Source organism: Podarcis erhardii, assembly GCF_964252035.2.
Source record: "Podarcis erhardii genome assembly, chromosome: 2".
Taxonomy (NCBI): Eukaryota; Metazoa; Chordata; class Lepidosauria; order Squamata; family Lacertidae; genus Podarcis; species Podarcis erhardii.
The window spans coordinates 89,920,118-89,932,679 of record NC_138498.1 but is presented as its reverse complement, the minus strand read 5'-3'; the positions used below and the strand labels follow the sequence as shown (position 1 = coordinate 89,932,679).

Below are 12,562 nucleotides of genomic sequence, written 5' to 3'. Positions count from 1 at the left end.
TCAACGTAAGTTCTGGGCTAAATTGGTTTCGCCTGTTTTCAACACAGCCCCCGCTGCCAACAAACAAGAACCCCTGTTATAAAACCTATTTCAATTGAGACCATAGCTGGATGGGGGGGGTAGCATGCATACCTATGGCCAACAATGCAGCCTTCAGGTCACTAAAAATAAATAAAATAAAATAAAATAAAAAAATCCCTCTTAGTTATTATCCTTAAATAGTTCAGTTATTGTAGTTTGGTTTCCAATATATTAGAGAATGTTTCTCCAAATGAAAGGATTTCTCTGTATAAGCCAGTTTTCATGCAGTGCACTTGTGTGCGTACATAAAAGTGTATAACTATTTGTGGAATGCATGGCCCTTCAAAAGGCAGCTTGTTATGTAACTGGGGGAAAGCACTATGAATGGAAGAAAACAGCAGTAAGGGTAGGGGGAGGATATGCATGACTGTTTCTTTATATATTGTTGCAAGGAATAAACACCCAGAAGAGGAGAGAAAAAGGGGATACAAAATTTCAAAACGTGAATAACATGCAGAAGAGAGAAAGATGAGCTAAAATAATTTTATAAGTTCATTTTATGCAAAACATTGATTCCGGGGTAGCCCTCCAGATGGTGTTGGATTACAATTTTCAAGCTAGTATGGCTGAAGGCCAGGTATGGTACATACTGTAGCGTAAAGACTCTCCTTCCTGCAAGAGAGGGGAGTGGTTGTGGCTGGGAGCCGGACTCCGCCTCAAGCAGGTGCCTTCAAGGGGGCGTGTACAGCAGCCTGAATTGCTGCGGCGCCAGCCTCCAGCCCTCACTTTTTGTCGTCCCATCGCGAGTCACCCACCCTCCACTCCCTTAGAGCAGGGTTTCCAGTTATCTTTTGGCCTTGCTATGGACCTTAGGTTGGTCGCCCTGGTTGTCCAGGGGGCCTGGTAGGAGTTTTTCCATTTGGCATTAGGCTTTTTGGTTTTTTCGCCTACCTCGTAGCAATCGTCACAACTTTCGTGGTATTGGTGGGTAGGTTAGGCATTGGAATAATGTGTTGTGGTGTCGAAGGGCTAGGTGTGGCCATCGCCTGCGCCTTCAATTTTTGGGTATTCCGTTAAAGGAATCCGGCGGTCGTGTATTCTGTCCGATGCCTGCTTGGCGGGAGGCCATGGCACGACCCTCGGTGACATCAGGGGAGAGCCTATAGTTGATTAGCATCAACAGGCTCCACCTACTGGTGAATAAACCCCCTTTGTTTTTTAGACTCACCCCTCTCCAAGTGGGTGGAGTCAGCTGACGTAATCCAATGCCTAAGCCAATACCTTTCACTTGCTGTAATCAATAAAGTTGTGGCCTTTTCTTGCCCATTAACCTTATATCACGTGTCCTTGTGTTTCATTCCACTGCGCGGGGTTCGGGTCCTCGAGCCACAATAGTATTTTTGGAGGCAACCACACTGGCTACCTCTGATTTGTCTATAATAAAGACAAGTTAAGATCAAGGAGATGTAACTGAAGGATGAGATTATATGTAATATTCAGAATCAGACAGAAAAATATCCCTATAGAGGGTAACCATATTTTACTGCAGTGGTAGATAAAACACACCTGTCTCCCAAATGCCTTCCAATGCATGTGCAGATGGGGGTTCACCCATCACCATTTGCCACTGGGCCAGGCCCTCTCAGAGGTCCAGAGAGGCCCATGCAACTTCCAGTTTTTGAGGCCCCTAGCCATAATAAAAATAAAAAAAACGACAATGCATGAAAACCATATAAGGCACCTAAAAAGCATGGAACATAATTTGATTTAAAAAAATAAAATAATAAGAAATGTTTTTATAGTCTTTTTCTTTGGAAAAAAACACTAATCATTGAGGAAAAATTAGCTTACATACACTGTCACAGTCTACATTAAACATTGCAACTTTTCTCTAAACTAAGAGGTACCAAATGCTGGGTTTTTTTTCTCATAGGGAAGTTGCTCCATCTCCTTAATTATTTGAGTTGCCTTTTTATTTAAGAGCAATTGTATGTCCCAGCAGCCTTGAGGGTTTTCAAAGCAAAATCCATTTCCCAACTCCTTTATGCTGCAAATGTCTGGCACAATGGGGATCTGCCTAAGCTAAACGGCTTTCCGGCAAAAATTTTACGATCTCTGCTACAAGTCCCTAACTGCGCCCCCAACTCCATACTTCTGTTAGAATCTGGTGAATGCCCAATCTCAATTAAAGCATGGTAGGCTACCCTAAAACACTGGCTCAGGATTTTAGTGTTTGATCTAGGGAAGAGTTTATATCAACATCTGACCAATGGGGAGTTTGTCAGCAAATGGCAGAAAACCATGGCTAGAAAAGCCACCTCTAATGGTCTGTCAAACCCCCCCCTCTTTTTTACCTGGGGTTATGAAGGCGCCCTAAAGACACTAAAGCAAAGATTATGGGTAATACACATAGTGACTTGCAATCTCGATCGCAGGCACTCTGTAGTCCATTGGCTGTAGGAGTACAATATAGGCATGTCTTTAAGTTAACACCTTACATTAGAAACTTTACAGTACCAAATTATCTAAGGTTATTCACCAAAGCCAGACTAAACATCTTTCCTTCTGCAGTCTTGGATGGCAGGTTGAGAGGAGTTCCCTACCAGGACAGACTTTGCTCGTGTGCCCAAGACATCAATTCTATAAAAATATTTTGCGGAGCTGTCAAAGTGGAAGAACAAAAAGAGAACTTTGTTACGAGGACTTTGCTGGTTACATTTGTTACAAATTGGATATAAATTGTTTAAAACAAGGAATAATAAGTTACTTTGACTGTTGGGTGTGATCTGGAAGGAAACTGAGTTACTATAATCCCTCTAGAGGAGCTGTGGGACACTACAAGTATTGCTGGCATGGAATTTGAATAGGACTTTTTATCTCCTGGGAAACTGCAGAAATGGAACACTATTTTGTCTACAGAGGTATACACACTAAAGGAGACAATAGATTTATCTATTGAAGAATGGAAGGGACTTGACGTAATGTTTTTGTCCCTGAATAACAAAGCCTCTGCAGAGGAATTAGAAGCTTTTGGAATTAGAACATTTGTGCAGGAGAGCAGGGGAAAAAAAGGAGGAGAGAGATCAACAAGAACAACAAGAATAACAAGAACTGGACAAAGTTGGAAGTGGGAACATTTGGGACATCCAGATTTGAAAGGTCTAAAGAAATAAAATTGGAGTTTTTACTCTTAAATACAAAGATCTGGATGGAAAAAATGGACCTTTTTGAGACAGACTCCTTCCAAGATTGGATATTCGAAACTAAAGATGACCAAAAGACGGCAAAGACTATTAAAAAGACGGCAAAGCGGACTGGTGAAGGACTATGGCTTAGATGTGGGAGTTCCAGGATGACAGTAGACATTGATGGACATTGGGAACGCAACCGGGAAAGGGGGGAGGGAAATTTGGAATCCAAAGGGTGTTAAATTACATTTTATTCTTTTTTCTATTTTTTTTATTCTAATCTGTATTGCATACTAAAGAGGGGAACTCGTGGAAGGGAACAGGTCGATTTTAGGGGATGGGAAAATATTTTTAAATTGGGTCAATGATAATAATTTTAAAACTTGGGGTAAGAACTTGTTGAATTTATTTGAAAGAATTGGAATACAAGAGGGGGAGGGGAGGGGAAGCCCTGGAAAGATGTCAATGAAAATAAGGTTTTAAATTTGGATGTTTTTCTTTTTCTGTTATATTTGAAAATCTTTAATAAATATTATTTTTAAAAATATATAAAAATATTTTGCTACACTGTGTGAAATACGAGCAAGCCAGGGTTGAACTGATATTGCCCTTGCTGGTACCTTTCCTGGGAAAATCAGAGGCTGACTATGTGAGGTTCCTATTGGAAGACCAGACAAATGCTAGAAAATTAGCAGTGGCGAAGTTTTTATCAGTGGTTGCAAGAACCAATGATACCTATCTCTAACTCTGGACAAAATACTAAATTTTATCACCACAGGTGATTGCTGAGTGCAGCGTGGGTACCAAAGGTGGACAAAGTACCCTAAAGGAGCACAACATGTCCCCCACCAAAGTTAGTACTCCTTCCCTAACACCCTATACACCCCAAACAAGGAGCAGATATCATGATAACAGGAAACTTAGAACCAACCCTAGTAATTTCTCAGACAAAAGTAGTCACATCTCTTCTTGAAATTTCATCACCATGACAATTACATTATTTGCTTTGCTTGCCACTCTCTATGAGCAGGAGATGAACTCAACCTGCATAATACAAGTTGCTTATTAACCAAATCAGTTTCTTACAGTTCCAGGGAGAATACCAGAATCTTGAGACACCCGAAAGAACAGCAGATTTATTGCAATGAAAGCTTTTTTCTAAGTCTGGTATCTTTACAATGTCACTGGTGGTTTTTTTTATTTCCTTTTTACCATAGACTAGCATGTATATAAGGGACACGGGTGGTGCTGTGGGTTAAACCACAGAGCCTAGGGCTTGCCGATCAGAAGGTCAGCGGTTCGAATCCCCGCAACGGGGTGAGCTCCCGTTGTTTGGTCCCTGCTCCTGCCAACCTAGTAGTTTGAAAGCACATAAAAGTGCAAGTAGATAAATAGGTTCCGCTCCGGCAGGAAGGTAAATGGCGTTTCCGTGCACTGTTCTGGTTCGCCAGAAGCAGCTTAGTCATGCTGGCCACATGACCTGGAAGCGGTACGCCGGCTCCCTCGGCCAATAAAGCGAGATGAACACCGCAACCCCAGAGTCGGCCACGACTGGACCTAATGGTCAGGGGTCCCTTTACCTTTAGCATGTATATACCTTTGGAATCTTTCAATGTGAAAAGTTCCAGGAAATACACCTTGAAGTCTTCAGGCTTTTCTTACCTGGGACCTCTCTTTAGGCCAAACACACATTTGTGGGCATATTTCTTAACATTATACCATATGTTTGAATGGTCATATTTTTCATCCATGACAGATGGCCATCCAACCTCTGCTTAAAAACCTCCAATGAAGGAGAGTCCACCATCTTCCAAGGGAGTCCATTCTACAATCAAACTGCTTTTACCGTCAAGCTGGGGCCCAATCCAAAATTTGGATACAGGACCATTGAATGTGTGGACTAGGTGTCATGGTTTACATGAGAAAAGAACCAAGGATATCTGTGGGAGGCAAGGCTTTTCAGCTGAGATACCATGTTATCGAAAATCAAGTATTTTTTATAACCTTAATGTAATTATCTGCTTTAAACACTTATTGCCTTCAGGGGTTCAAAAGTGTAGATAATAGAGATCTGCTTCGCAGCAAGCATGCTAACAACATTTTTTTTCATTTATTAGTCATAGTTCATAATATGAACTCTGAATACAATTAAGACATCTAGCATAATAAAAAATATACACTTGGTTAAGTACTTCTACTTCTGTCACATGTTCTGGAAACAAAGGCAACAGTTTATATATTTCCTTAGCCAAGAAGATATGTCAGTAGTTTCTACAGCATGTTGAATACACACACACACACACACACACACACACACCAAAAGCAATATTTAAACTGAACCTTAATTTCCCACAAGATTACAAGATAAAATGGGATTTATGGAGCCCCAAGTTCACCTCTGAATGGCAAATACATCTATGCCAATTTACAAAACATGCCTGTTTTGCACAACTACACAATCAATATGATCAGTTGTGGATTAATTTTTGCTTATCTTTTACAAACAAAAATTAGCTTACAATATAAAAAGGTAGTAATTAGGATGAATTACTTTCAAGTAAATCATTGGCAGATTTACTATTTTTAGGTATGCAGCTAGAGTTGACAGCTATGAAACTACATAGAGAAAGAAAAGACTTCTAACATAGGAGAATTTCATTTCTGGTTCAGGGAACCCTGTCAACTGGGTTTCTTCACTCAAGTCCTCACCAGTTTACCTACAAACAGGAAGCTTGCCTCATTATCAAGTACACAGTTATATTGATTTATTCAGAATGTGAAATGCTTACTTACTGTCTACATTTGCTAATCGGCTTGCAACCCAGCCTAGACCTCTTACACCTAGAGTCTTGATGCTTAAACCCTGGTATCACTTAGGTTGAAAGAGAACTTAAGAAAACAGGACTCTTGCCACAACAGAATAGTCTAGCCTACTATACTACAGAGCATGTAAACCTGTAGCAATGGAGGCAAGGTTAATGGCAGGACCTCTGATGAGCATCACGTGAACTTATTTAAATAAGCGAATAACTGAGAGATAATTTTTTAAAAATTCCAACTGCTCCCCAGCACCTAAAGTCTTTAATGATACCAAACATTGGTTCAGTGCTGTTTAATTGTGGTGTGTGGTCTGCCACCCTCATAGGAGTAGAGATGTCTACTAATCAGAAGGATCTCTGTTTGACCACAGAACCACTCAAACAAAGTCTGTTTCAGCACGTATACTAGCAAAAGCTAGAGAACACACTGGGTAACACATATATTTTAATCCATATTTAATTTATTCCAGTTTGGTAACCTAACATTCCTAGCCCAGTCTGCATGCATATCAGGGTTTATTGCAAATACTAGACTTTGTCCAATGGATATATGCATTAGTACTGTTCCTGCTAGAGAACTGAAACAAAGGAGATATTTTAGTGTGATGGATTGTAGGACTGGGAGTTCTTGCCCCCCAATTCTATCTACTTTCTTTGCTCCATTTAAAATGGCTTATAATTGTCCCCACATTTGGGGAATGCACTCCTAGCATTCCACCTCCCCCTTGTATTGTATCCAAAATATGCATTTAAGAAGTTCAAATATGCATTAGCTCAAATTACAATGCATATAAACTTGGCCAAACTAGATATTTAGTGAAAAGCAGCCTTGAGAAGTTGCAACTGGAACAATAGCATGGGAAAGAGATGGATCCTTTTGTCCTCATCAGATATTTTAATGCTCAAAATAGCCCCCACCCAAGCTTCTTTTCCCCTTTAAGAGTACAAAACACACTTTACCAATCAATACACTGAATAAATCAAGCTTGCTTTACATATCCTGTTTGGCTATAGTTTAGCCTGCAGAGGGCACTCTTAGATGAAGATAAAACATTACATGTGTGAAATCGGTATTCATAGATGGATTGTGAATTTTTAGATCAATCTCTTCTCTTAGATTGCCACAAACACAAATGTTAATGCACACTTATTTATATTATGAATATTTACCTGATTAGAAATGTGTGCATCAAATAGATTTTCCATAAATTAATTTATAGGTAATTTTAAACATATGCCGGAAACATTTTAAAGATGTTCATACTTGCAGTATGAATGAAAATTCTGTTTCTAGTTGTGAAAACATTTTTTGCTCTGGAATGAAAAGGGGGGGGGGGGAGAGGAAAGTGACATGATGCTAGAAAAAGCAAAAATCCATTTAAAGAAAGCCCCTAGTGTACACAGCGCTTGTTATTTATTTTAAGGATGTACACCACATTTCTCCACTTCCAAAATGATAGCACTCAGATGCTTATGCAACACCAAATTTTAAAAAAATCTATAAAATACAAAAAGTAGCACTTAAAAACACTGCCATTCTTTATATGCAATATACATGGGGGGGGGAATGCATGTCATTTCAGAACACTGTATGACCACTCTACTAACAGCAAATATATAAATCCCTCTCCACTAACACCAAATGTAACCTAAATCTTTACATGTGTAGCATTTATGAGCTAAAGCAATAATTCAGCAAGAGAAATATGTCTATTCAAATTCCAGTTCACCCAGGGGCTTAGCTCAATCTTCACTGTGATTTTTGGGTGAAGTGCAGTATACAAACTGAGTAAATAATAAATAATTATAATTATAAAGCCAGGCCCTAAACAAATCCTACTGCTTGTTGCTAACCACCTCATCTGGAGAGAAGAATTGTAGATACTTGCAGCTGTAGAAATGAATAATGAATTTGGTGTTGTTAGGATAAGCAACTGTACCACTGATTTCAGGGTCAGCCCTAACATTACGTGGGATGAGGCAGCTACCTCAGGCTGTGTATGCTGGAGGGCAGGAAGCAACAGTGAGGTGCTGGAGGATGGAGCTGTGGCCTGCCTTGAGCCTCTAAGCTAGCCGCCTGTCCTCAAGTGCAGTGATGGATGCTGTCCCTTCAGTACGTGAGATCCAACTGCCAGCTTGGGTGGTTTTTATCCATGAAGCAGGGCATTCGCAAAAAGCAGCAAAACAATTTGACAGAGATGAATATAAGAGATGAAGTATATGCCCTACATAAATTGGGCTGATGGCAAAATCAACTTCTAAAAAATGGCAGGGTGTGTGGCCAGTATATTGTAGGGACGAACTAGGGGGAAAGAGGCGCAACATGCCTGCATATTGGGAGCTTTCTTCACAGGTCCAGAAATTTAGACAACTGCAGTACAGTACTTTGTTTCTACACAACCAGTATCGCATCACCACTACCTGGCCCTTAAGATTCCTCACAATGGAGGCTACAAGCATTAAGAACAGGCCTTGCTCCCACAACACTGGAGTCCCACTGGATCAGACAAAGGTCCACCATTCTGCTTTACCTAGTGGCCAACCAGGTGCCTCTAGATACCACAACAATGCACCTAAGCACAATACTTAGGAGAGGAAGTTATAACCACTTATATGGGTGGAAATGCAACCAATATACTCAAGAACATCACTGAACCAGCTGAACTGCTTCCTGGCAGGACAGGACAAAAGAACAGGTTGTGCCACTTCCAACAGACTTACCAACTGTAACCTGCTCACTTTATTCCAAAGAACTTAGTGGGAGCCACTGAGAATCAAATGTATTCCTGTCTGCCAAGTTTTATTTATTATTTACTGCATTTATATCCCACTTTTTCCTCCAAGAAGCTCAAAGTGGTATACTTGATTCCCACCCCCACCCCCCGCCATCTCTATCAATCCCCATAAGAATCCTTTTGACTGAGAGGTGGTGACTGGCATCACTTTATGATCATGCTAGAAAGCAAATGTCAGTGAATCAGTGTGGTCTTATGAATAAATAAGAGTGTTGGGATTTGACAAGGGAGACATGGGCTAAAACCCCACAGGACCACAAAATTCACTGGTCTTGAGCAAGTCACTAATAATCAGACTAATCTGCTTTGGAGATGTTTGTTGTATTACAGTTACCTTCTCCCAATTTAATCTCTTACTGCCCATCTTTAATTTGCAATGATTATGCATTGTATTTTAACTACCTATCACTCATTCCACAGCAAATGAAAGGAACTTTAAATGCTCTCTATTTTCACTGTTAAAGCCCCAACAAAGCAGCTCTGTTCTGGGAACAAGAGCACAGAGAACAAATACAGTATGTCATTCTCTTATTTTCATTCCTATGGATTTCTTATCTGAAACTACTCCTCTACCCCCCCCCCATTCTTTTGCATCTCCTGATACAACTGGTAGCTGACTTTAAAGCTGCACAATGCCACAAGCCACTGAACTTTTATAACCTCTGAGCAAACAAACAGTGATTCAGCCACGCTGACAAAAAAATAATCAAATAAACCAAAACTTTCTGCAAACTCAAACAACAAGGGAAGAGTAACTATAGGACAAAGGAAATAAATTCTCTCTGGAGTCACGGAGTGGGAGGACTTCTTAAGTTCATTCAAATGGCTGTGTTAAGGAATATTAACAGATCTAACGTAAGCTGATTAGGAAACCAACTTTTACTATATTAAGAGCAGTGAGGACCAAACATTCCAATTTCATAATCAAAGTACCTCATTCCATATTTGCCTGTTAATACAACCAATAAATGCACAATCTAGATAGACAGAAGAGAGGCAAACTCTGTTTTAACTAAAATATAAATGCTACTCAATGACAAACCTATGTTTTACCCTTCTGAAATTCTAACATGTTCATGCAGATTGAATTTCAGTTTGTTGCTAAAGCAAAGACTGACCTCAAAGCCCCAAGGGGGGGAAAATCACTTTGCATAACTACAAACAGCTCTAATGAGGATGAAAAGGGACAAGAACCTTTTGTATTATGATTTATTTCATAGAAAAGAGCAGCTTTATGATGCCCAATTATTCTTCCATCATAAAAGCAAGCAAAAAAATGTGCACAAATACACCATTTATTACTGGCACTATTTATATGACACAAATGGAACAAAAACCACCACCATAAACCATTTCAAGTCCATCTCATTACAGTTCCAAAACAGACCAAGCAGGCATGCACAACAGAAAAGGTATGGCTAAAGTCATTCATCCAAGCCTCCCACTTTCCGATCCTTCTACATGATGAATATGGTTTATGCCTGCTATATATTTCTGACATATTTCATGCTCTCGATCAACCTGGATAACCAGGACTTGTAAGTCTACGACAGAATGAACAAAAATAGCAGACAGCAGCTATTTCAGAAATGAATGGAGCATCTTTTGAAGGAATGCTTCATTGCATGTATTCAATGCCTATCTGCATGTTGAGCTTTCTCTCACTAGAACTTTAGCAAAAGCACCACTAAAGAAGGGAGGGTAACAAAACATACTGTATCAGAAGAGGATGTCGAGGTTTCCATGCTGGCTCTGAAACAAGCAAAAGAACGTGCAGTAAAGCCGAAGGCTTCTCCCTAGCTTGAACATGCTGTCCTAGAGAGTAAGGTTAAGCAGAATGTTGCTCTAGCCTTGTTAGACTGAATTCTGTCCTGCCAATGCAGTATGAATAGAATATGAAGCAGGGGCACCCTAGGCATGTTGGCAGAGCTCTGAGTGGATGTTCCAGAAAGAGAGGGCGACTCCTAACAAGCAAACTGCTCTGTGTGTCACATGAACAGTCTTCAGCTGTGTCACGAAGCCCACTAAAAATATTCCCAGCCTCTGACAGAGAAAAACAAAGCTGGAGTTCCTTTTTTTTTTTTTTTTTTTGGTAACAGAACTGAAAGCAAGGATGATTTCTTCCTTACAGATATAGGAAGAACAACACCACATTTCTTTTTTACCCAGACGGAATGCAAAAAAGCTACACCACAGACTAATTACATTTTAGCTTTCATAGTGGTGACTTGGAAACAGCTCCCCCCATCCCATATGAACATACCTGCCTCCATCAACACCCACACTTGGAGTTCTGGGTTTCTGTGTCTCCATCTTCTAAAAGATGTTAAGTGGTAATTTGGGGCAGTGGCATCAAAACTATGCAACTCTCTCCATAGGGAAACTTACTTTACTTGTCCTTTGATGGCCTCATGATAGCAGGCTACCTTATCTTCTTTTTAAGAGAGACTTTGAACTTGCCTGAGTGATCTTTCATGATAATTTGACCGCTGCATTTATTATCAACCCTCCATGTTGCTGCTACTAACTGCCCCTCAATACACACTGGCTGTGTTAGCACATCATGTTATACCAGGGGTCATAGCCCCTTTTGGCTCATAGGCACATCTGCAAACTGGATAAACTATCATAGGCACCCCCGCCACCCTGCAACTAATCACATACTGAAACCTGGTCTATTGGCTAAAACAGACTGCTTCTTTCAAGCCTAATTTCATGGGTGGGAGGGGTGTGGAGGGGAAGTGGCTTTGTGGGCACAATGGAAGGCCTCTCTGTACACACATGCAGGTACCATGCTGGTAACCCCTGCAGTAAACCATAGTTAACATTTGACTATGGTTTAGTGTGAAGGAGTAGTACATTGGGGCATGTTGCTCAAAAGTATCTGCTTTGGCCTTACCTGGGCCACAAGGAACAAACCAGAAAGTTTTGCTTCCTTGCAAACAAACCATGAGTGGTAGCCAAAGTTTTTTTTAGAGAAAACTACCTGGAGTTTAGATGACACAACATGCCAAGGTTTGCTGCTCCTGAGATGGCAATGGATTTTGTGGTGTATCTACCAGCAAGCTGCACACTCACATTAACTATAATAATTCACAGGACCTCAGTTTATGAGAGCTTTTTGCAAGGAATTTTTTTGCCTATGAAGCTAGTGACAATGAATCAAGCTTGTTAAATTCGACTACTTCAAGATCAGAGCAGCTTCCATCTCCTTCTAGTGTCTATTCTTGTTAGATCAGAAAACCATGGTGAGGATTGATGAACCTGCTTCTCCATCCCATACCCAAATAAGAGTAATGCTTACTGCCAAGTCTTCAGGAACAAATTTAAAGGCACAAGTGTTTAGTTACTTTCCCCCCACTTTTTAAAAAAGCATTTAACACAGTTTACAAAATTTAATATGTTGCAACAGAACAGGCACAGGAAAATAAATACCAACAATCCAGAATATAAAATTAGTGCCAGCCAGATTCTTGGTACTGTTCTCTATATTCGTAGTGTTCTCTTTTGAAGATTTCTAATTTCTAATGTTTTTCACACATACCTTTGTTTTCAACTCCACTGGTCATTCAATTTCATCATTATTTCACAGAATGACAAAGGATTCATCTGGAGCCCAGAAATCAGGACTCCCTTATCACTGTTCAAAAAAACAGCCATCAACAGGTTTACCACAACTATCAGTCAATCACCCATTCCCACCCCCCTTCTGAGTAATACCCCTCCCCACCCTCTCACT

The 12,562-nt window shown here is 40.2% G+C and overlaps 1 protein-coding gene across 6 annotated transcripts in view; it reads right to left on the bottom strand.

Annotated features, from left to right (window-relative positions):
• TMCC1 (transmembrane and coiled-coil domain family 1) overlaps window positions 1–12,562 on the bottom strand; it is a 114,510-nt gene that overhangs the window by 30,098 nt on the left and 71,850 nt on the right. Inside the window, exon 1 of one of the 6 annotated variants that reach the window (XM_081852909.1) lies at window positions 10,539–10,721. The exons of 4 other annotated variants lie outside the window; for them this stretch is intronic. In XM_081852909.1, coding sequence (XP_081709035.1) covers window positions 10,539–10,568 — 30 coding nt within the window. In that variant the 5' untranslated portion in view covers window positions 10,569–10,721. Of the gene's footprint in view, window positions 1–1,587; window positions 1,630–10,538; window positions 10,722–12,562 lie in introns of those variants that run through there. One more of the 6 variants, XM_081852910.1, reaches the window with a different exon arrangement.